Source organism: Peromyscus californicus, unplaced genomic scaffold (assembly GCF_007827085.1).
Source record: "Peromyscus californicus insignis strain IS unplaced genomic scaffold, ASM782708v3 Scaffold_3__1_contigs__length_106647218, whole genome shotgun sequence".
In the NCBI taxonomy this organism is placed as follows: domain Eukaryota; kingdom Metazoa; phylum Chordata; class Mammalia; order Rodentia; family Cricetidae; genus Peromyscus; species Peromyscus californicus.
The window spans coordinates 77,062,025-77,084,659 of record NW_026294551.1 but is presented as its reverse complement, the minus strand read 5'-3'; the positions used below and the strand labels follow the sequence as shown (position 1 = coordinate 77,084,659).

The window sequence follows — 22,635 nt, the reverse complement described above, 5'->3', positions numbered from 1 at the left end:
TTTCAATGTCTTTAAAACTGTGTGATTTTAGCCATTGGAAGTAATAAAGCTACACTCAAGATATCTCTGTTCAGGTGAAAGATGCAGAAAGTTGGTCTGTAGCCTCGATTTTGCAATACAGTCAGCCACTCTTTGTGTTGCCTGTAATACTGTATTTCAAACTAGGCTTCACTGTTTCTCTGTTTTGGTTTTGCACTGTTAAGTATTTTTTGTTTTAGTACATGCTGCTTTTTGTTGCCCCCCTAGGACTTTACTTGAATCTGTTTTGTCCATTTTTAAATGCTCATGTTTCCTAAGAACAGACGGATCAATGTTCTTATCTGAAGCAGTTGAGCCTTTATACAGTATATTACTTTTACACCTCTGTGCAAAGATGTGGGATAGAAGAAGACTAAATGTTTTTTTTTTTTTAATGATATTGGGAGGATTTGTGCATCATGATTTTGTTATTTAAGTATGGTAAACAGATTATAGGAAGCAGTTTGGAAACATATACAACAGTAAACAAAAACATGATAATGAGTCTTTGTTGGCTACTTTAAAAAATTGTTTACAATACCATGTATTTCTTGTGAGGGCCAGAGAGAGTAAAGATGGATTTCATGGACCTCAAATGATAAGCAAAAGCACTCTATAAAGATAATTTGGGGGCCGGGCGGTGGTGGCGCACGCCTTTAATCCCAGCACTCAGGAGGCAGAGCCAGGTGGATCTCTGTGAGTTCGAGGCCAGCCTGGGCTACCAAGCGAGTCCCAGGAAAGGCGCAAAGCTACACAGAGAAACCCTGTCTTGAAAAAACGAAAAAAAAAAAAGATAATTTGGAAATTGTTTTTAGATAAGTATCATTCATAGTGAAATTTATTTGCTACTATGCTGTCCTGCCACGGACTGGCCCATGGGGGAGCGCGGTACCATGACTGTAGGAGAACCAGGGTTTGGGTAGTCAGGAAGGCAAGGATTCGGTGAATGACAGACAACACACTCAAGTGGTTTGAATCTGCTGCAATTTTACTCTGCAAATCAGTAGTTTATATACAGAAAAGAAAACTATCAAGTCATACAAGGAACAACAAGAGCTTGGCAATAATTCAATTACATCATATTTAAAAAACAGCAAGCACACAATTATTAATCAGCACTAGACATATCCCTTCACCCACAAGAACTTTATGACCCAAAGAGCAGTCTGTGTTTTTTAAACTTAGTACAGTCCCTAGACTTGTGTAGGCTTCTTGCAGTTGCAGCTGTGTCCTTTATCTTATCTCAGCAGCTTTCTAGTTTATTATACACTTCTACTTTTCTGGTTCTCATGACCCACTTAGCCAATTTGGATGCTGCAGACCCTCTCTAAGTCTTTCTTCAGTTCTTCCACCACATATCTCTTCTAATATAAAACCTTTTTACCTGCTGGAATATGAACTCTTGTACTTTTACTCCTGTAAGGGGAAGGGGTTCTGTTGTAGTCCTTAAGTTTTCCATGCTGAACTTCCTCAACAGAGGGGCCCACCATCTGCCTTCTATGAGATAACGTTTTCTAACATAAATCACTTTAGTTGGGATTCCTAAAGGATTCCTAGTGGGTGAGTATTCATTCCCTAGAAGTACCTGAACCTTTATATTTTCTTTATCTAGCGGCTTGGGGTTTTTAAGAAATAGCTCATTCTGTTATATCTGATTAAGATCCATGTCCAGCTTCCCCTCTCCTCCATAGTTCACAACCCAAGCATTCATTAATTTTGGCTGTGCTTCATAGATTAATTAGAACATTATCAGAAAAGCGGTTATACAGAACCCATAGCCCAGGGAGCTCATGATCTGTGAAGTACATCTTCGAGAAGGAAGCATAACGCGGGCACTTTGCCAGGGACCTCCAGGGAGCTTAGTCCTGTGGGACACGTATCTCCCGTCTGCTATTGTAGACATAATTGTTCATGTCACATGGATGACACTGGAGTTGGTGTGGCACTGTCCAGTTGTGCAGCTTTGAAATATGTTAAGTTATTCCCATCACCTTGGTATCATATTACTTAGAGGTGATAGTATAACTAGGAAGTTTGGAAATTTAAGACTCTAAAGCTTCCATAAAATTATTAAAATTAGTCAATAGACTGTATCATAAGTCCTTTAAAGAACCATAGTTATTGACCAGGCATGGTAGTGTGTAACACGAATTTCTAAATGTCTTTTAATAAAAAATCTGGAACCAGATATTGGGGTAAATGCAGAAAGATCAGAGAGACAAAGGAACAAGCTACTGCCATGTCTTACTTCTAGGACTCCTCAGCCTGAAAAGCCTTAGCCAATAGGCCTCTAGCCAAATGGACTTCCTCAGCCCAATGACTTTAGTTCCTGTTTCCTCAGACCTCATATACCTTTCTCCACCCACCATATCACTTCCTTTCTCAGCCTCTCTAGTGCTGGGATTAAAGGCATGTGATTCCCAAGTACTGGAATTAAATGTGTGTGCCACCACTGCCTGACCTCTATGTTTAATCTAATGGCTTGTTCTGTTCTCTGATCTTCAGGCAGATTTTATTAGGGTACACAATATATCACCACATTTCCCCCTTTTGTCTTAAAAAATAATAAAAAGTTATAACTAATAGTAGAAAAACTATATACAATAAGTATATACAATATATAGTCAAGAATTACATTAACAATGTCCAGGCAATTAACATTTGACAGATTCAGAGAAAATACTCCATTATTAATCCTATGTTAGTGAATCCAAAGTTTTTTGTACCTAATTCACTTTCTATTCTAATTTGTATTACCAAATGAAAACTGTCTTTTGATGTCTTTCAAACTTATACATTTCACATCTCTTTAGTGAGTTTTTTCCTGAATTTGATAACAAGGAAAACTATAACTATGACTAATCTTCAACTCCTTCAGAGACCCGAGAAGGAAATAATATTACCTAAGTAAGCAGGAAGTGCAAACAAGCAACTTCCAAAAAATATGAGAAATGACAGAAACAGCTGGCTTCCTGGACAGTTACCCAAGGTTTCTCTGCAATGTTGGGGGCATCCATCTTCATCCTATAGGTCTAGCATATCTGACAGACTTATCTATGAAGCAGGATTTTCTGAAAGGCTGTCCTACCTTGTCTTGGCAAGGTTCGACAGTCCTTTATTTTGTGTCCTGCTCGTCCATTTGGACAGCATACTGTCATCAATCAAGGCCAGGGTACTTTCCTGCCAAGTGGTTTACTTTTGCCACAAAGAAAGTAAACTCCATATGGAGTCTCTTCGATGTTCATCATCTTCTCTGAAGTAGATTGGTGCTGCCAGGAGAAGACATGTCTCATAGTCATTAAAAAAAAAAAGAATCTATGTTATTAAAGCATCTTAATTGTCATATTCTGCAGATCTCTGAAGTGTTTGAAGATGCTCTAAAATATATGTTTGACCTTGAAAACATATCTAACATAACTACCAGTTTGATTGTAATGACTACTAACTTTCATTTCTTTATATCCTAATTAGTTGATAATAATAACTTTCAAGGACTAACAATTTGCATTACATTGTTAAATGAGCTGTATAGGTACAATACCTTGAACAAGAGTAGAAATATATGTACGGTATAATCTAACAAAATGAATCTCAACTTTATTAATCCCAATATACACAATTTGTATACAATATACAAAAATCCAATCCAGTGTAAAATATTTAAAACTAGTAGTTGCTTTGTAAAAGTAGATTCAATAATCTACCTTTTTACCTTATCATTTCTATATAATACAGTTCTATATCATATCTCCTTTCTTCTTTTAGAAAGAGATTGACTATGACATAACAATTTTGAACCAACCTTTAAACAAAAACAAACATCCATAATCCATGTTTTGGGAATGTGGTAGTTTTTTAGACTACTTCCTGCTGACTGGGGGTAATGGTTGTCTTTGGGGATACAAAGAAAATTTAGGATTATGGTCAAGTCCTGACTGGTATAGTCTGTGAGGCTATATCATCTTAGCTAGCCATTTCAATATTGTCCTGAGCAGTTCATAGTCCAAAGCCAATCTTTGGGTAGTGTTTGTCAGCTTAATGGCATTATCATTGTCCATGTAGAATCATCATTGTGGGGTCCTGTCATATTTTTGGAGACTTCAAAATCATTGTTAGGCGTGGTCATGGTTCACTGCAGAAAATCTTTTTTGTGGGACAGTCTTTATGGATGATTTGTCCTTTTTCTTCAGATCTCTCATTTGTCTGGTGTTCTTCAGATTCTTTAGCCTTCCTTCTTCTAAAAGACAAAAACAAAACCCTTCCCCAACCCTAACTTTAGCGAGTTTCCAAATCTGATATTTATCAATTTTGATTTATGGTTTCTCCTGAATTTTTTGTTTTCTCTTCTATAGCTGTTCTATCACCCCGAGCAGTATGTTTTTGTTTTTGTTTTTGTTTCTGTTTTGTTTTTACAATAGGCATTAGGTTCTTTTATTGCTCTAGGAAGGAGTTTCTTCCATGGTGACAGGAAAAGACTGAACAGAATTTGACATGGGGGCCTTCAAGAAGCCCCTCAGGGAGTCTCCTGATGGCAAAGGTAAGGGATTACCTTGTCTGTCCCTTGTTGATCTACATTCGTTAGTCCAATGTGTGCCTTTGCCATACCTTCTGCATAATCCAGAAGGGAGAGGTGTTCTGTTGGGATTATTCCTTGAAAAAACATTGTTCCTAGGCATGCCCTGTTTACAGTCCCTTTTTAGGTGACCTTGTTTACCATGATTGAAACACTTGACATTACTATTTTTCTTCAAACCTCTGGAAATCACCTCTCTTATCCAAGCATCATCATGATCATGAGATTCAATATGTATTGTATCTTGGATCCATTCCTCTAAGGGTTCTGATCTTGCCTTTAAGGGCCTAATTATCCTGTTGTGTTGTGCATTAGCATTTTCAAAAGTCAGAGATTTAATTATTATCTGCCTAGCTTCTGAATTTGGTATCATTCTTGTGGTTGATATATTGTACACCCCAATAAACTTATCTGGGGGTCAGAAATAGAACAGCCACTATATTAAACATAGAGATTAGGCAGTGGTAGCACACACCTTTAATCCTAGCATTCCGGAGGACCAGGAACTAGAGGCTTTTAAGCTTTTAGTATTTTAGCAGCAGTTCAGCTGAGATCCATTCGGGTGAGGACTCAGAGGCCTCTAGTTTGAGGAAACAGGATTGGCTGAGAAGTTGGCAAGGTGAGTTTAGCTGTAGCTTGTTATGTCTCTCTGACCTTTCAGAATTTATCCCAATACCTGGCTCCCAAGTTTTTTTTTATTAATAAGACTTTTTAAGATTCATGTTACATATTCTATTTACTGCTGAAGTCAGTCTTTGTAAGAAATCAATGAAGGTTTGTTTTGGGCCCTGTATAACTCTTGCAAATGACTCAATTTCCTTTCCTACTTCTTCAATTTTGTCCCAAGCATTCAAGGCTGCCATGGTGCATAAAGTCAGGGTGTGGTCATCATATAAAGATTGTCTTCGCTTATCAGCATAATTGCCTTCTCCAAGAAGTTGATCTTGGGATGTTTCAAGACCTCTAGCTCTACTTAGTTGTTCAATGGTCTTAGCCTCATCTTTACACCAGGTCCTCAATTGTAATTGGGGACCAGCCTCTAAGACTGCTGTAACCAAACCTCTCCAGTCTTAAGGGATAATTCAATTACAACTTAACCACAAGTTTAACATCTGTTTCATGAAAGATGAGTGGATGCTGTATGAGACTATTGCTTCTTTGAATCTCCTCAAATCTAAAATTTGCACAGGAGTCCAATCAGCTCTTACATAGCCTTGAGGATATCTATCATTTGGCAGTTCCTGTAAGGTTACTGGATAAATTAAGGTTGGCTATTTGAAAGCCATAGGCTGTTTCTCTGTAACCTTATAATGCAATGTTGAGATTGGTTCTCCTTTAAATTTTCCTGTCTGTGTCTGAATATTTCTATGATCTGTTTTAACAGGTTTTTCTAAAACTTTTATCTTGGCACTCATATTAACCAACTCTTTTGATGATAAAACAGAAATGATCAAACAAATAATATTTATAATTGACATTGCATCTATCCCATCAACATTAATTATTCTCTCATTTAATTATTCCATTTTCAAACCATTTAATGTACAGTCAAACAGAAACCAAATTCCTTCCATTGTAAAAATGTTTCCCATGTTTTTTAATGTGGGAAAAACTTTTCTTTTAACTAATTCCTCCCTTTAAGAAATCCCAATTGACTCACCAAATCTGCTGATAGTGAAGATTCAGATGACAGTGTGGCAGCAGCCTGAGGAGGGGGCTCAAGGAAAGCCAAAACCCACCAGGAGATAAAAGAAGTGGAAGATCTAGCCATCTCACAGGGAAAATGTGCAAAAAGTGGCTAACTCCTGCAGTTTTGGGGGCCCAAAAGCCTATGGAGTTTGCTGCAGAGAGGCTGCAACAAAACCTTAGCCAGCAGGTTAGGGAGTCTAGCCCAGGCGGGGTGTAGCTCCAGCCTGAACCTGTGGCTTTTTCATGAATTTGTGCCCCACAAGTTGGATGCCAGATGTAATACAAATTCTAAATGGTCTTTTAATAAAAAATCCCAGTGCCAGATATTGGGGTAAATGCTGAAAGATCAGTGAGACAAAGGAATAAGTCATGTCTTACCTCTAAGACTCCTCAGCCTGAAAAAGCCTCAGTTCTTGTCTCCTCATGCTTTCTATACTTTTCTCCATCCAGCCATCACTTCCTTCCTAGTGCTGGGATTAATGGCATGTGTGCTTCCCAAATACTGGGATTAAAGGTATGTGCCACCACTGCCTGGCTCTGTTTCTCTCCTAGACTGAGTCAATCTCATGTAGTCCAGGTGGCTTTGAACTCACAGAGAGTCAGAAGGATCTCTGCCATCCAAATGCTAGCATTAAAGGTGTGTGCCACCACTGCTTGATCTCTATGTTTAATCTAGTGCTTGCTCTATTTTCTGATCTTCAGGCAAATTTTATTAAGGTATATAATATATCACCACAGTAGTGCACGCCTTTAGTCCCAGCACTTGGGAGGCAGTGACAGGTAGATTCCTGTTATTTTGAGGCCAGCCTGGTCTACAAAGCAATTTTAAGACAGCCAGGGCTACACAGAGAAGCCTGTCTTGAAAAAAGAAACAAAAACGCTATAGTTTTAATCTTTGCAGGCACTGATTTTAATACTTTGCTGCTTTGTTTCTTTCAACTAGTTTTATGCTCTTTAAAGTCATGGTAATTTTATGTTTTTGTTTTGGATTTTTGAGACAAGGGTTCTCTGTGTGGTTTTGGTACCTGTCCTGGATCTCGCTCTGTAGACCAGGCTGGCCTCAAACTCACAGAGATCCGCCTGGCTCTGCCTCTGGAGTGCTGGGATTAAAGGCATGTGTCACCACCACCCAGCTCAGTAAATTTGTTTTTAAACATGTATTCTTGTGAAGTAAAGATAGGAAGACAGTGAGGCATGATTTTTCTTTTACAGAAATCATTCTTTTTTTTTTTTTAGTAATTTTTGTGCATTTATGATATTGTATAGGTGACCAACTTTTTAGGTACAGTAAGTAGACTCACTAAGGTAGTGTGCTTCAAGTCACCATTTGAATAACTAGAAGTTGTTCATGTTTTGTATCTCTGGCTGTGATGAAATAACTTTAAGGGAGAAAAGATTTATTCTAGCTCATATTTCCAGGTCATAGTCTATCTTAGGGAAGTAAAGGCAGCAGGAACTTAAAATAATCACATCACATCTACCATCAAGATCAAAGAGACTAAATGAATGTATGTTGCCTGCTGTCTTACTTGCTTGTGTTCAGCTCAATTTTCTACTCTTTACAGGACCCCTGCCTAGGGAATGTTACCACTCACAGTAGGCTGTATCTTCCCATATCAATTAATACAATCTCCTACAGACACACCCACAGGCCAACTCAACATATACAATCAATCTGTCATTGAGACTCTTCCGAAGTGATCCTAGGCTATATGAAGTTGACATTTAAAGCTAACCATCAGTAAAGTGATGTACATTTAACAAAATTGTTCTGGTAGAAGCTATTTCTATCTACATTATCCAATACATTATGCTTTACCTTTGAGTTTCACTACAATAATTATGCTATTGGTACCTGAGACCTTTTTTTATTTGTCAGTTTGTAAACTTATCATTGTACTGTACTGATATAGAATTCTCAAACTTCCTTCTGCGAGAATTAGGGTTCAAGACTCATAAGATCTTTAATAGGAAGGATTGTGTTGTCTCCACTTCTCTTCAGTTGCCTCTTGAAACTGTCAATGTCCAAGCCAGCAGTTCTCAATCTGTGGGTTGTGACTCTTTTGGGGGTCAAACAACCCTTTCACAGGGATTGCATATCAGATATCCTGTATATCAGATATTTACATTATGATTTATAAGAGTAGCAAAATTGCAGTTATGAAGTAGCAATGAAATAATTTTATGGTTGGGGATCACCACAACATGAGGAACTCTATTAAAGGATTCCAGCATTAGGAAGGTTGAGAACCACTGGTCTAAGCAGTTTCAATGATTTTGTCCTTTGTGGTGAAGAATTTATCAAGTCAAGTAGTGTTGCGTTCCAATCATTTGGTTTTTGTTAATTCAGTTTCCTTCTAAATGCCTGATTTTAAAAAAAGTGTGTGTGTGTGTGTGTGTGTGTGTGTGTGTGTGTGTGTGTGTGTGTGTGTGTGTGTATGTGTGCACAAAGCTGCTGGTGTCTGAGTAGGCCAGAGGGGTCAGATATTTCTCGTTCTTTTTTTTTTTTTTATTTTTTTATTTTTTTATTTTATTATGTATACAGTGTTCTGCCTGCATGTATCCCTTCAGGCCAGAAGAGGGAGCCAGATCTCATTACAGATGGTTGTGAGCCACCATGTGGTTGCTGGGAATTGAACTCAGGACCTCTGGAAGAATAGTCAGTGCTCTTAACCACTGAGCCATCTCTCCAGCCCAACTTCTCGTTCTTGAGTTATGGTTGTGAGGCCCTTGATATGAGTGCTGGGAGTCACACTTGGGTCCTTTATAAGAGTAGTTAAGTGTTTAATTGCTGAGCCATCTCTCCATCCTCCAACTGCCTAATTTTTATTTGCACTGACTTAAAACATGTAGAGTAATTTTTTTCACACAAGATTTTGATAGGTTTCTCTTAATTTGGCCAATTAGCTTAACAGCTTTGTGATTTAGGAGTATGTTTTTTTCTTCTTTGCTTTTAGCATTATTGTGTAAAAACCACTTTTCTATGAATGCTTTACTTTAGTTATCCTTTTCGGCCTTCTTCCCTAAGCCAACATTGGTGATGCCAAAAAGCAAATAAAACCTCATTATTCAATTAGTGATTTAGAAATGAATTATTAAATACTTCATACCAAATTCATGGATTTTCTAGTAATCTTTCCTTTTATTTGATGCTCAGTCAAGCTTGCTTCATGTTCCTGTGTAGTCTATCTACCAAGCCCGCTTGTTCTAACTGGCAACCATTTGCACTGCACCACACACCACATACAGTATTTTCAGAATATTTCATTAAGATATTAAATATACTTGAAAACTAAAAGTGTACTCAGGGCTTTGTTACCATGAAATCTTTCTATCTCCACTATCTTCTGAGTGAATTCAATGCCATAGTTGCAAACCTGCCTCTCTGCCCCTTCTACTGTTTAATACTTATCAGGCACCTGCTATAGGCCAGGTTGTGTTAGGGACAAATGTGAATGTTTTCATAGACCCTCTTGTCAAAGATTTCATACTGTAGTTGTAGAGAAGATAGCTATAGACAAAATTAAGCTTTCTGTTCCCTTGATCAGACTACATACTGCATTGTTTTCTCTGTCTTGTGTTCAATATCACACTCTAAGCTCTTCTCCTTCTAATCTTGAAAGTATATATGGCATGATTGTCTAGAATCTTCTTCAGGTATGTTATCAAATATCTTAGGTGCCATTTATGCCAGCATCCTCATTTTATATCAGCATTCACATTTATATACAGGTTTTGAAATTTTTGTGGAAAATACATTTGTTTTACCTACTGCTAAATGTCTACTTGACACATAGATGCATTTTTCATTATTGAGTTCTCTATATTTTATTTGTCCAGCCTAAGATCAGTTTTGTTGAACATGTCATCTCTTAGTTGACAGTCTTTTACTCTCCAGAATTCATACATTTTTTTTCTAAATGTTTTAGGTATATTTATGACCAATTTTTACATCTGTGTGCCATTTTTGTTTATATACTTCTTATTTATGTTTTGTTTTGTTTTGGTTTGGTTCACAGGGTTTCTCTGTGTATCCCCAGCTGCCCTGGAACTTGCTCTGTAGATCAGGCTGGTCTTGAACTCACAGAGATCTGCCTGCCTCTGCCTCTGCTGGGATTAAAGGCATGCACCACCATACTCAGCTTATACTTCTTATTTAAATAAAACTGGAAGAAAGAAAATGTCCATGACTCTACTACTGTTCTAATCCAAAAGGCAGCAGGTCTATCTGTCTTGGCCTTAAGATCCATTCTAAGAAGAACTTATGTCCATTAGAAACTCAGATCTAGCCAAAAATCCCCTTTAAAAGTTGTATAGTTTGGTGCAGGACAAACCATTTTGACTTTGAACCTATAGCAGCTGTGGTTGTCAACAGGCATGGATAGGAGGGACTCCATACTCATAAGGCCTTCCCCTGGAGCCATTGGATAGTGATGGATTCTGTGTACCTACTGATGAATTTACCAGGCTCTCAAATGGATGGTTCCAAGCCCATGGACACAAAGGTGACCCTGGTTAAAATCAGTGGGCCACAAAACAAAACAAAAAGACATGAATATGGTTAAGAGATTTGTTGGGGGAGGTTCATAGGTGTGGAAAGGACATAAGAAAGAGTAGAGCATTAGAGTACACATAAATGCATTAAAAATGTATGAAATTGTCAAATAACAGTTAATAAAAATCTACTTTATTAAAAACAGCAATAAATGAAAAGTAGTGTGGTTCTTTAAGTTCTCATGAAGAGGCAGGGAGGAGACTGATGTGGTTCTGTTAAGACTGTGTCATGAGCCCCCAAGAGGCTCCCAGGGACAATGTACTCTCTTCTGTAGCTGCTTCCAGCAGAAATTGGGATGTTGGTTGTCAGGGCCAGGAAGGCGGTAAGGCTAGTCAAAGGCTGGGCAATTGGGCATTCATCAGCAGCATCCAATTAGCTGTTCCAGATGTAGGGACAGGGAGCTATCACATCGGCTGGACTGGTTCACATTAGCTTTCAGCAAGTCCAGAGCTCAGCAGTTGGAAGTCCATAGGTGCTCCCTGGATGGTGTCTGTTAAAGCTGCTGAGACAAATATAGACTAAGGACAAAAGTTAAAATTTAGGAGCTTAAAAGAAAATCTTATGAACTGAGAATGAACAAACAAGATAGCTGCAGCCTTGAGGGAAGGAGCTGATTGCCTGCTGTTGTCTAGCTGACAAAGCTATAGGTAGCTTAGCGGTCAGTGTCAGAGATCTGAGAAGGATTATCCATAATGACAGAGGCTAGTTTATAGTCTTTACCTAGACAGATAGCCCATGTTCCTTTGGACTCTATGGTCATGAGGGCAGAGTTATCATGACAGTAGTCTTGGCTGCCAGGCACAGAGGATGAGAGGCTTTCCTGTGGAGGAGGAATATGGGGAGATTGGCATTACCTTGTCTAGGCAAAGTAGAGAAATCAACCCTCCAGTACCCTGCTTGTCCACAGTTTGGGCTGAGCCTTGGCAGAAGGTCAGGCACTGGGGGCAGTCTTGCCCAGTGGTCAACTGGTTAGCATTACCAAAGTCCAGGTGGAGTTGTCCGTTGCTGTATCTGTTGCCTTCTTGGAAACCTTGGGAATCATTGCTAGGATATGAGAGTCTCAGTCTTAAATGTCATCTTCAGCAAATCTCTGACAGTTTGAGGACTTGAACCAAGCAATTCCTGTTGTGTTTTTAGTTATTTGGTTTAGTTGATACCTTGAAAACATATTGACAAAAACAGTTAGTCAGAAGTAGAACTAAAGGGGTTAAAAAGCAAGGTTAGCACATTTGAATATTTGCCCAGAACTATAGACACTGATAGATTAGATCTTTGTTTTAAGGCTACCTATGTAGCCTTCTGATTATTAACCCTGTGTTAAAGTTTTGAGTTAACCTTTTTGTTATAAATATTATAGATTTTTAATTATGTTTTATAAATTTATAAACCAATAATTTTGTGGTTTCCCTGTTCTTGTTCTTTCTGCCAATTTTTTACCTCAGACATAGAGACTAAAAAAGCAAGTCTGGGTTTGAAAAATGGTGGGCCATAACCCAACTTCAGAGGTAGCTTTTTAATAAAACAGAACAGTAGAAAACAATTTTTATACAGGGTGTAGTTCTAATGGTTAGAATGTCCAGAGATAAATCTGAGCCCAGGTGGCTGGTTGTAACAGTAACAAACATTTAAGACTATTCAGAAGCCGGGCGGTGGTGGCGCACGCCTTTAATCCCAGCACTCGGGAGGCAGAGCCAGGCGGATCTCTGTGAGTTCGAGGCCAGCCTGGGCTACCAAGCAAGTCCCAGGAAAGGCGCAAAGCTACACAGAGAAACCCTGTCTCGAAAAACCAAAAAAAAAAAAAAAAAAAGACTATTCAGGCATAAAATGCAGTGGCTGAATTAATGCATTCAAATATATATATATATGTATACATACATATACATATACATATACATATATATATATACATTGCCTTTGTTCCATAACGTCAGTCTAAAGTGTCAGACACAAAACAAACAGTCCAAAAGCAAACAAAACATACAAACAATGCAGATTCCCCCGGCCACCTGAAGAGAAGCTGATTCCCCCTGGCCATCTGAAGAAAAGCTGATTCCCCCTGGCCACCTGAAGAAAAGCTGATTCCCCCTGGCCACCTGAAGAAAAGCTGATTCCCCCTGGCCACCTGAGGAAAAGCTGATTCCCCCTGGCCACCTGAGGAAAAGCTGATTCCCCCTGGCCACCTGAGGAAAAGCTGATTCCTCCTGGCCACCTGAGGAAAAGCTGATTCCTCCTGGCCACCTGAGGAAAAGCTGATTCCTCCTGGCCACCTGAGGAAAACAGAAACTGAGACGATGGCTTGTTGCCAGCAGGGCCTGACTGCCTCATCTATTCAAAGAAACTAGGGGGACCCAAGATCCAATACTATACAGAAGGGTCCTGGAGTGTCTCCCAGTTCCCCAACCTGCAATCTTTCAAACATGTCCACCCAGACCTTTTGCAGGCAACTTGGAAATTGGCCCGGTCAAAGTACAATGCAAGGTGAAACCAAACAAGACAGACAAACAGAAAGTTACTCACTGGCAGTCAAAGGCTCCATGGGTTGGGGCCCTGGTGTGTCTGAGAGATCCCGGAAGAGCCCCCAAATGTCATATATCTGTATCATGAGCCCCCCAGAGATCGCCAGGAGTCCGAGCTTGTATGCAAAAGCAAAGAGCCTTTATTACAAGATCAAGCTTGTGTTTCCTGTCCATTCCGACACAGTGGTTGGATGAGGGAGAGCCTTGAGCTCAGCTGTGGCAGGGTTTTTAAGGAGTAAAGGGTGGGGGATAGGGGAATTCCAGACTCAGATGGGGGTTGAATTCTTGATTAGACAAGAGTCAGGTAACAGAAACCTTGTCAAACAGGGATTGGTACTAGTATTGCTGCAAGAAAATTGGCAACCTATTTACAAGTTATATAAGCTATCCTTTATGTCTTGGAGCATCTAGTACTTGTTTGTCTCAATTCTGATTGGTCTCCCAGGGCACAGTTTGTGGCTTTTCCTGGTTATTGTAATGGTGAGGCCTAATCCCAATATTGTTAGTCTGCAGCCTGTCATGGCTGCACTAATGTTAACTTAGGCCTCTTCAGTTCCATCTCATCTTCTTGGGCTCTTTATTGCCACTTTGTCTTCCCAGGACTCCACGTGCTAACAGTGGCCTAAATAGCCTTCCCAGTTCTCAGTCTCCCCCTCTTCTCTTTATCCCAAGCTACATACTGCTCCTCCTTAGGAACTCTATAAAGCTACTTTTTTTTGTAGAAAAAAATAGTCTGTCCTCAGTCTCTGCCATGCCTTGATGTCTCATTGTTCATTCCAGTCATGCAACAGAGGAAGCCTGGTGGCACCCTCTAGTCACTCAGCACCTGCAGTGGTTTCTTCCTCTTTGGGACTGGGTGATAGGAGACATGCAGGAATTGTTTACAGTTGTACTGCTTGATTCTAATACTTGAATTTGTTATTTGGGTTTTGGATTTTTACTCTTTTGTCTTTATGTATCTAAGCTGCCTTCCACTTCATGTAATGATTGGATAGTTCTGTCTATTTTAACAGCAAGCTTATGTTTTACTCATATATGGATGTTTCTGATGGTAAATATATCTCTTTCAAAAGACAGTTAATGGATGAAGGCTTTTTTCTTCTATAGCTCTGACATCATTAAAATGTGGTGTCCTAGGCACTGTATTCATACATTTGAACCTGCACAAGGCAGTAAGAACATGGAGGACCTCCAGTGAGTGCATTCATTACACCAATGATGGACATTGCTTATATTGTATTGGGTAGCCCTTAGCCACTCCTAAGTGCAAGGGAGTCTAGGACATTATAGGCTTGCTGTGTCCTAGAAGAGGAGAAACCAAAGCACTGGCTGGTTTCCCATGGTTGGCATCTACTATACTGTAACAGCTGTCTGAGTCATTAGAGCTCTGAGCTGTTTCTCAATCGTCCATATCACTGGCTTATTGAAGGTTATACACTTTTAACCTCTTGCTTATCAACCTGAACTTTGACATTTAAAGATACTGTGTTTCCGGATAACTGTGCAACAATTTACAGTAGTTGATATATGTTACTTACTTTTTATTTGTCATTAAAGGAATGCAGGATTATAATCCCAGGCCTCGTTTCCATTTCTTCTTAGAACTGTCTTAGGGAGAAAGAGCATTGGAAAAGATATATCCCCCTTTCAATGACTGAAACTTGATCAGTAGTTCTGTAGAGTTCTTGTAACATTTTTTCCTGATAACTAAATGTTTACACTTGGTATAGGAAAAAGAACTCAACAGAAGTAGATTGTCAGGTTAATTTCTTGAGTATGGTAATAATTCTCAAATAAAAATTTGAGAGATTTTACAAGTTTTCCTGGCCATGTGATTGTTGTAAGGTGCTTTAAGTCTCCTTAGAGCAGATCAGTGTAGGAGTACTATCAGCTTAGGATTAATTGTTTTTCCTTCAATCCAATATTAACTCTTTCTTTAAGGATTTGTGTGAGAGTGCATATATCTGCATGAGTGTATGTGCACTTACATGTGTGTATGATTGCGTGCCTTTGCATGCCTGTCTACAGAGGCGAGAAGAAGCTGTTGAATCCTTGAAACTAGAGTTAGAGGTGCTGTGGGACCCCCAGCTTCTTATGAGAATGTTGAGATCTGAACTCTGGTCCTCATGACTGCAAAGCAAGTGCTCTTAATCACTGAGCCATCTCTCTAATGCCTCTTAACTATTTTTAAATCAGGTTCTTGGCTAGACACTGGTAAAACAAACATGAATAAAAACTTGGCATGATGATACATGTCTGTGATCGCAGCACTCAGGAGCCTGAGGCCAGTCTGGGCTAACAAGATCAGGGTGGCTTCATTTATACCCTCCTCCTATACTTCACTGGGTCAGGAACCATCTTGAAATGGATGTGGGGTGGGGGGAGACTCTTCATTCCTACTCAGAGGTTTAGAAGGGCATTACCTTCCACTACTGAGAGAAGGAAACAGGGAGGTCTAACCTGGATAAAGTTGAAAGATCTGTGCTTTGGGCCTCTGAGAACCATTTCTGACTGCAGCATCTGTACGTGGACTGTGATTTTGTTAAAAGATATCTAGCTGCATCGGACTACACTGGATATGATTATTCCAAAGGCTTCTATTTGTATTTTGTCATGAAAGCTTAGTTAAGTTTAGTCTAAGTGTGGTGTTTGGATAACAGCATCTCAAGCAGCAGTACTGTCTTTTGGGGGAGTGGAAGGATAAGTCACATGACTGTTTTACTTACCTTTAAGAATTTGGTCCTTAGCAAATCATGTCCTGCCAGTATTCTTTCCAAGTCTGTCACAAATGGCTAACTCATGATAAATCATATTCTTTTTGGAGATTTCCAGCTATAGTCACTTTGAATGCAGTAAAGTGAAACAATTTTCTTAATTTTTTCAGCTAAAAAGTATCATAATTTTTAATAAAAAGTATGCAAAATGAAAGAAAAATGACCCACAGTGCTACTATGAAACTTTATTTATATGAAAATAAAATAAATATATTTCAGACTGATCAAAACCCAAATACTATGAAATGAACATCTAGATTTTCCTACTACCTATGTATCTTGTCCCCTTGCTAGTAGTTTTATGTTATATCAACATTTTCATGTATACATTCTTCTAAATTATTCATTTATTTACCTACCTAAGTTGAGGACTCTCCCTACCTTGTGCTAGGCAGAAGCCGACTTTGGGGATACAGTAGTGAACGCAACAGAAGGATTCTCTGCTTATGACACTTAGAGGCTAGCTGGGAAAGAGAAAAATGTAAATTCACAAGAAATTACAATGACTTCAGTATTGTCAGAATACTGTAAATAAAGGGGAGAGTGGTTTGCTATGAGACCACTACGAGGTAGGGGTGGGTAGTGAACTCTTTCAAAGTTCCAGTTCACAGTGTGGTGAATCCCAGTAGTGCTCTTGGTAATCGTTAACTTCTGCTATTTTTATATCTGAAGGTGAAGCCCCACCTGCTATCCAGCTGCCCACACCTGCAGTCCAGCGCCCAAGCCCCATCACACTTTTCCAGCCCAGCGTCTCCAGCACTGGCCCGGTGGCCGTCCCGCCTCCAAGTCTGACGCCCCGCCCATCACTCCCACCGCAGCGCTTTACTGGGCCTTCCCAAACTGACGTTCATAGGCTTCCTTCCGGAACCAGTCGCTCTGTGAAGAGACCCACTCCAGTCTCTCTGGAGAGCACCAGCAGGATTCCAGCTGGTGCAAGTACTGCCCATGCCAGATTTGCAACCTCGCCCATCCAGCCTCCCAAGGAATATGCCGGCGTTTCCAGTTGTCCCCGAAGCACTCCAATTCCCCCAGCTACTCCCATTCCACACTCACACGTCTATCAGCCCCCGCCCCTTGGCCATCCAGCTACACTGTTTGGGACGCCACCACGATTCTCCTTTCATCACCCTTACTTCCTTCCTGGACCTCATTACTTCCCGTCAAGGTAAACAAACCGTTTTCTACCTCTTAGCTACAAATACTCCTAATGAAGTTAGGGGAATTTGGGGACGCATTTCTTTATTTCTCCCGGCCCTCCACCCCTTGGTTTTTCAAGACAAGAGTTTCTCTCTGTGTAGCTCTGATAGTAGCTGGCTATCCTGGAACTTACTTTGTAGACCAGGCTGGCCATGAACTCGAGAGATCTACCTGCCTCTGCCTCCCGAGTGCTGGGATTAAAATCATGCGCCACCGCCTGGCCTGAGGCATTTCTTTTCTTCTGAAAACGTGGCATCCTCAATCAGGCTTCCATTCAGCATGGAGGCTAAGAACCAAGAAGTCTACATAAAGGGTTCAATGAAGGGGGCACGTGAGGACCCGGGGAGCTAGAGCCAGAGAGAATGCATCGCCGTCTACAGGGGCCGCTGTTTCTCCGCTCCAGTCAGCTCTCCATGTGAGAATATGGTTTCAGTATTGTCAAGTGAGGTTTCATAGGAAACAGGAGTAGCCACATGATCCCTTTTACTGGAGCTGTGTTTCACGGACACAAATTGTGTAGTGTCTTGTTAAAATACAGACCCTGACTGTTAGGTCTCGGGTACAAGAATAGTCTTAGCATGCTTTCGAGGCTACATTTCTAATAAGCTCCCAGGTGATGCCAGTTCTGTTTGCTTATGGACCACATTTTGAGTAATAAAGGTGGAAAAGGGAAGGTTGACAAGCCAAGAGAGGTAGAATGACTAGTTAAAAGTTACACTTCCTCTCTGTGCCCATTTTACCAAACCAGGGAATTTCCCGTGTAAATTACCAGTAATGAAATTGATTTTCATAGGGAAATGTCTTGGGGAAGCAAATTGAAACTTCACTTTGCAAATATCTTCTACTTCTGTGTTGCTGTTAAGTACACACACACAGTTAATGTTGTGATTTAATATTCAAATGTTTGATACCAATCTTCTACTGTTATGTAGATCAACTAATAGGAAGTTAGGTTTTCTTACCATGACAAGTTTATAGGATGGGACTTTAACGTACAAATTCTCTGATACCTTTTTATAAGAAGGCTTTTGAAAACAAGCACTTAAAATGCAGAACTATGCCTCTAATTAGCAATAGTAAATGAAGTGGGTAAATAATAATATTGTACTTAATAAGCTTGAATTTGATTGGATTTAAGAAAGCCAAAACAGTATATCAAGTGTAAATATGAAGATAATGCATTTTTTTTCAAAAAGGAAAGGGAGATTTATAATTTCATTCTTTAAAATCCTTTGTAATTATTCTCTGACTTTTGTCCATATATATCTGATGATAGGTTTTCCCAGGAAATGAGTTATCTAGTTATGCTTTCTTAAATAGAAAAATCTAGTATGGGTAAATAGCAAAATTAACTGATTTCCTTTTAGTTTTCCTTGTCTCTAAATTGATAATGGAATTTTATAAGGAATTTTTTCCCTAATTGCTTCAATACAGTGATTGTAATGGCTATTTAAAATCAAGATACACATATTTTTGTGTGTTTACTATATTTTACATATTTTAACAAAAATTAAATTGGTTAGGCATTTTAATGGAGTCATTTTATAAAACAAAGACACTCAGATGTCTCATGCTTCTCTGAGATATTGTCTTCCTGCCTTTTAGTATTAGCCATTTCATTTTGTTTTTGTGACACCCTTTTTCTCAGGTAACATTCATTCCAGTTAGTTCTCTTCTCTCTCATACTTCCTTTTCCCCTCCTTGTAGCATGTTTTTTTAAAGATTTATTTTTATTTATGTGTATATATGTGTTTGCCACATGTGCGTGGAGACCAGGAGAGAATGTTGGATTCCTCAGAACTGGAAATACAGGTGGTTGTGAGCTGCCTGATGCTGAGCCATTTCTTCAGCCCACTGTAGCATATTTTTATTTTCATACTCGAGAGATGTATAAAATCTTCATTTTATACATTCAATAAACATTGAATGTTGCAATGAAAAATATTAAGATGATATGAAGCCGGGCGGTGGTGGCGCACACCTTTAATCCCAGCACTCGGGAGGCAGAGGCAGGCGGATCTCTGTGAGTTCGAGGCCAGCCTGGGCTACCAAGTGAGTCCCAGGAAAGGCGCAAAGCTACACAGAGAAACCCTGTCTTGAAAAAAGAAAAAAAAAAAAAGAAAAATATTAAGATGATATGAAAGACAAATGGAGACTTAGTACCCTCAAATAAAGAGAAAACATACTCAAATGTATACATATAATAGAGAAGGCAGTCTACAGAATTCCTGATTTATAGAAACATGGCAATCTAGGTGTAAATTTTAGACACAAAAAAAAACAGATTAAAAGTCTTCTGAACAAGTATTTGGTTGTAGACTTATTTAAGAATGTGATTGAGGCCCAGTGGTGCTGGCACATGCCTTTAATCCCAACACTCGAGAGGCAGAGGCAGAGGCAGAGGCAGAGACAGAGGCAGAGGCAGAGGCAGGTGGATCTCTTTGAGTTCACGGTCAGCCTGGTCTACAAAAGGGAGTTCCAGGACAGCCAGGGCTACACAGAGAAACCCTATCTCGAAAAACAAACAAAAAAAGAGAAAAAAAAAAAGTTTGATTGAAATCATGGCATGCATGCTTTTGTCTGAACTTTTAAGAGGGACATTTATAGTTTCCACATATTGATGGATTAGTTACTATAGAATACCTTCTGCTGTAGCTACCTAGAAGCATTGAATTTTTAAAAAATATTTATTTTTTTATTTTATGTGTATGAGTGCTCTATCTGCATGTATGACTTTATACCAGAACAGGGCATCAGATCCTATTAGAGATGGTTGTAAGCCACCATGTGGTTGCTGGGAATTGAACTCAGGGCTTCTGGAAGAGCAGCCAGTGCTCTTAACTGCTGAGCCATCTCTCCAGCCCCAAAACATTGAATTTAAATATGAATAATTTAAGATGTAGGTGAACCCATCAGAAAAGAGAATAAGAGAATAAGGCCTTATTTTGGAATGGCCAACAAGCTGAAAACTACAGTTGTCCTGGAGTTGGTTTTCAGACTCAGAAATAGTCTCAGTGGCTGTAAAGTCAGTTTTAAATGCCTGCATGAGGAGACATTCAGTCTTGGGTTTATGCATGATCTCAAACTAAATTCTCTCCATAAACCAGAATTGCAGAAGGCTTTTTCAACCATAGTAAAGAAAATAGAAAACTTACATAACCAACTCAGATGAAGTATAATGAGAAATATGGTTTTGCCTGGAGTTCTGTATGATTTCTAAAGTGCATTCATTGCACACTGATTTAGAATCTAAAATCACGCCATCCGCTTGTTGAAGACATTTTAAAGTTGATAAATTCCTTTGTAATTGGTTGGAAGTTACCTGGGCAACTGTTTTAGAGGAACACTTCCACTACCCAAGCCACTGGAACTCCCAAGGGGGCAGAGACGTGGTTATAGCATGAGAAATGGAGTCATTAGAGCTAAACAGAGAATTTACAAAAGAAGAATCACAAATGGCTGAAAGACATTTAAAGAAATGCTCAACATCCTTAATCATCAGAGAAATGCAAATCAAAATGACTCTGAGATACCACCTTACACCTGTCAGAATGGCTATGATCAAAACACTAATGACAGTCAATGTTGGAGAGGATGTAGAGCAAGGGGAACACTCCTCACTGTTGTTGGGAGTGCAAACTTGTACAACCACTGTGGAAATTAGTATGGCGGTTTCTCAGAAAATTGAGAATCGATCTACCTCAAGACCCAGCCATACCACTCTTGGGTATATACCCAAGGAATGCTCAATCATACCACAAAGATACATGCTTAACTATGTTCATAGCAGCACTATTTGTAATAGCCAGAACCTGGAAACAACCTAGATGCCCATCAACTGAAGAATGGATTAAGAAAATGTGGTACATATACACAATGGAGTACTACTCAGCAGAGAAAAACAATGACAGCATGAAATTTGCAGGCAAATGGATGGAACTAGAAAAGATCATCCTGAGTGAGGTAACCCAAACCCAGAAGGACAAACATGGTATGTACTCTCTCATAAGTGGATTCTAGATATAAAGCAAAGAACAATCAGACTGCAACCCACAGAACCATGGAGGCTATATATATATAGCATGGGGGACCTTAGGATGACTGTGACTTATAATAAGTTTTGGGTTTATTCAATTACTGGGCAAACCTCAGTGAAACATTTCACTATTAGGATAAGAATTTATACTGTATCAAGCTGATAATAGAAAAATAAATTAATTAATTAATTTAAAAAAAGAAAGTGAGTTTGGGCCTGGAGAGATGGCTCAGAGGTTAAGAGCACAGGCTGCTCTTGCAGAAGACCCAGGTTCAATTCTCAGCACCCACATGGTGATGGACAACCATCTCTAACTTCAGTTCCAAGGAATCTGCCACCTTCTAGACCCACCTTCTAGACTGCTTGGGCACTGCAGGCATGTGATACAGAGACATGTATACATACAGTCTCACATATACATAAAATAAATATTCAAAAAGAAGAATTTGAGTTTGGTGCTAGGGAGATGGTTCAGTCAGTAAAGCATGAAGACCTGAATTAAATCCTCAGCATGTGTGTGTGTTGGGGGTGGGGAGGGGCTGGGAGTTATACTCTTGTAATCCTTGCTCTGGGGAGGCAGAGATAGGTAGATGCCTGGGACTCACTGACGAGCCAGCCTAGCCTAATTGGTAAATTCCAGGTCACAATGAGGGACCCTGCCTCAATAATTAAGGTGGATGGCTGCTGCGGAGTGACAATCAAGGTTGATATTTCACCTCTACATGTACTCATGCACAAATGCTTTGTGCCCTCTAATGATGTGTACCTGTACATACACACACAGATACACACACACACACACACACACACACACACACACACACACACACACACAGAAGAATAAGAGTTCGTAGAACTTACAAATAGGATTAACATCCCAAGAATTTGAGATAATTGAAAATTAGGAAGAAACTAAAAATATGTATTTTAAATCATTAATAAAGGCTTGTATTTCAACTGAATACAGTTATAGGGATTGGATTTACTTTTAGGTGAAACAATAAAATTGTACAAAATATATGTATTGCAAGATACTGGACCTCAGGTAATGAAGAACAATGGTCTATGAGAGGCAGAAACCTAGAAGAGAAAAGGGGAGAATCACTATTGAGCTGTAGCAATGTATTACCCAAATATGCAGTTTTCAACAAAATAACTCAAAAACAGAAATTTGCAATCCATTCAAAGGTAAAACAAAGCTGAGTGTGGTGGCACATGCCTGTAATCCTTGTATTCAGGAGGCTGAAGCAGGAGGATCTTAAGTTCAAGGCCAGCCT

At 39.4% G+C, this 22,635-nt stretch overlaps 1 protein-coding gene across 1 annotated transcript in view; it reads left to right on the top strand.

Annotated features, from left to right (window-relative positions):
• Positions 1–22,635, top strand: part of Sox30 (SRY-box transcription factor 30) — a 44,790-nt gene that overhangs the window by 5,457 nt on the left and 16,698 nt on the right. The window contains exon 4 of the mRNA XM_052759730.1: positions 16,798–17,290. Within this exon, the coding sequence (XP_052615690.1) occupies positions 16,798–17,290 (493 nt within the window). The remainder of the gene's footprint in view (positions 1–16,797; positions 17,291–22,635) is intronic.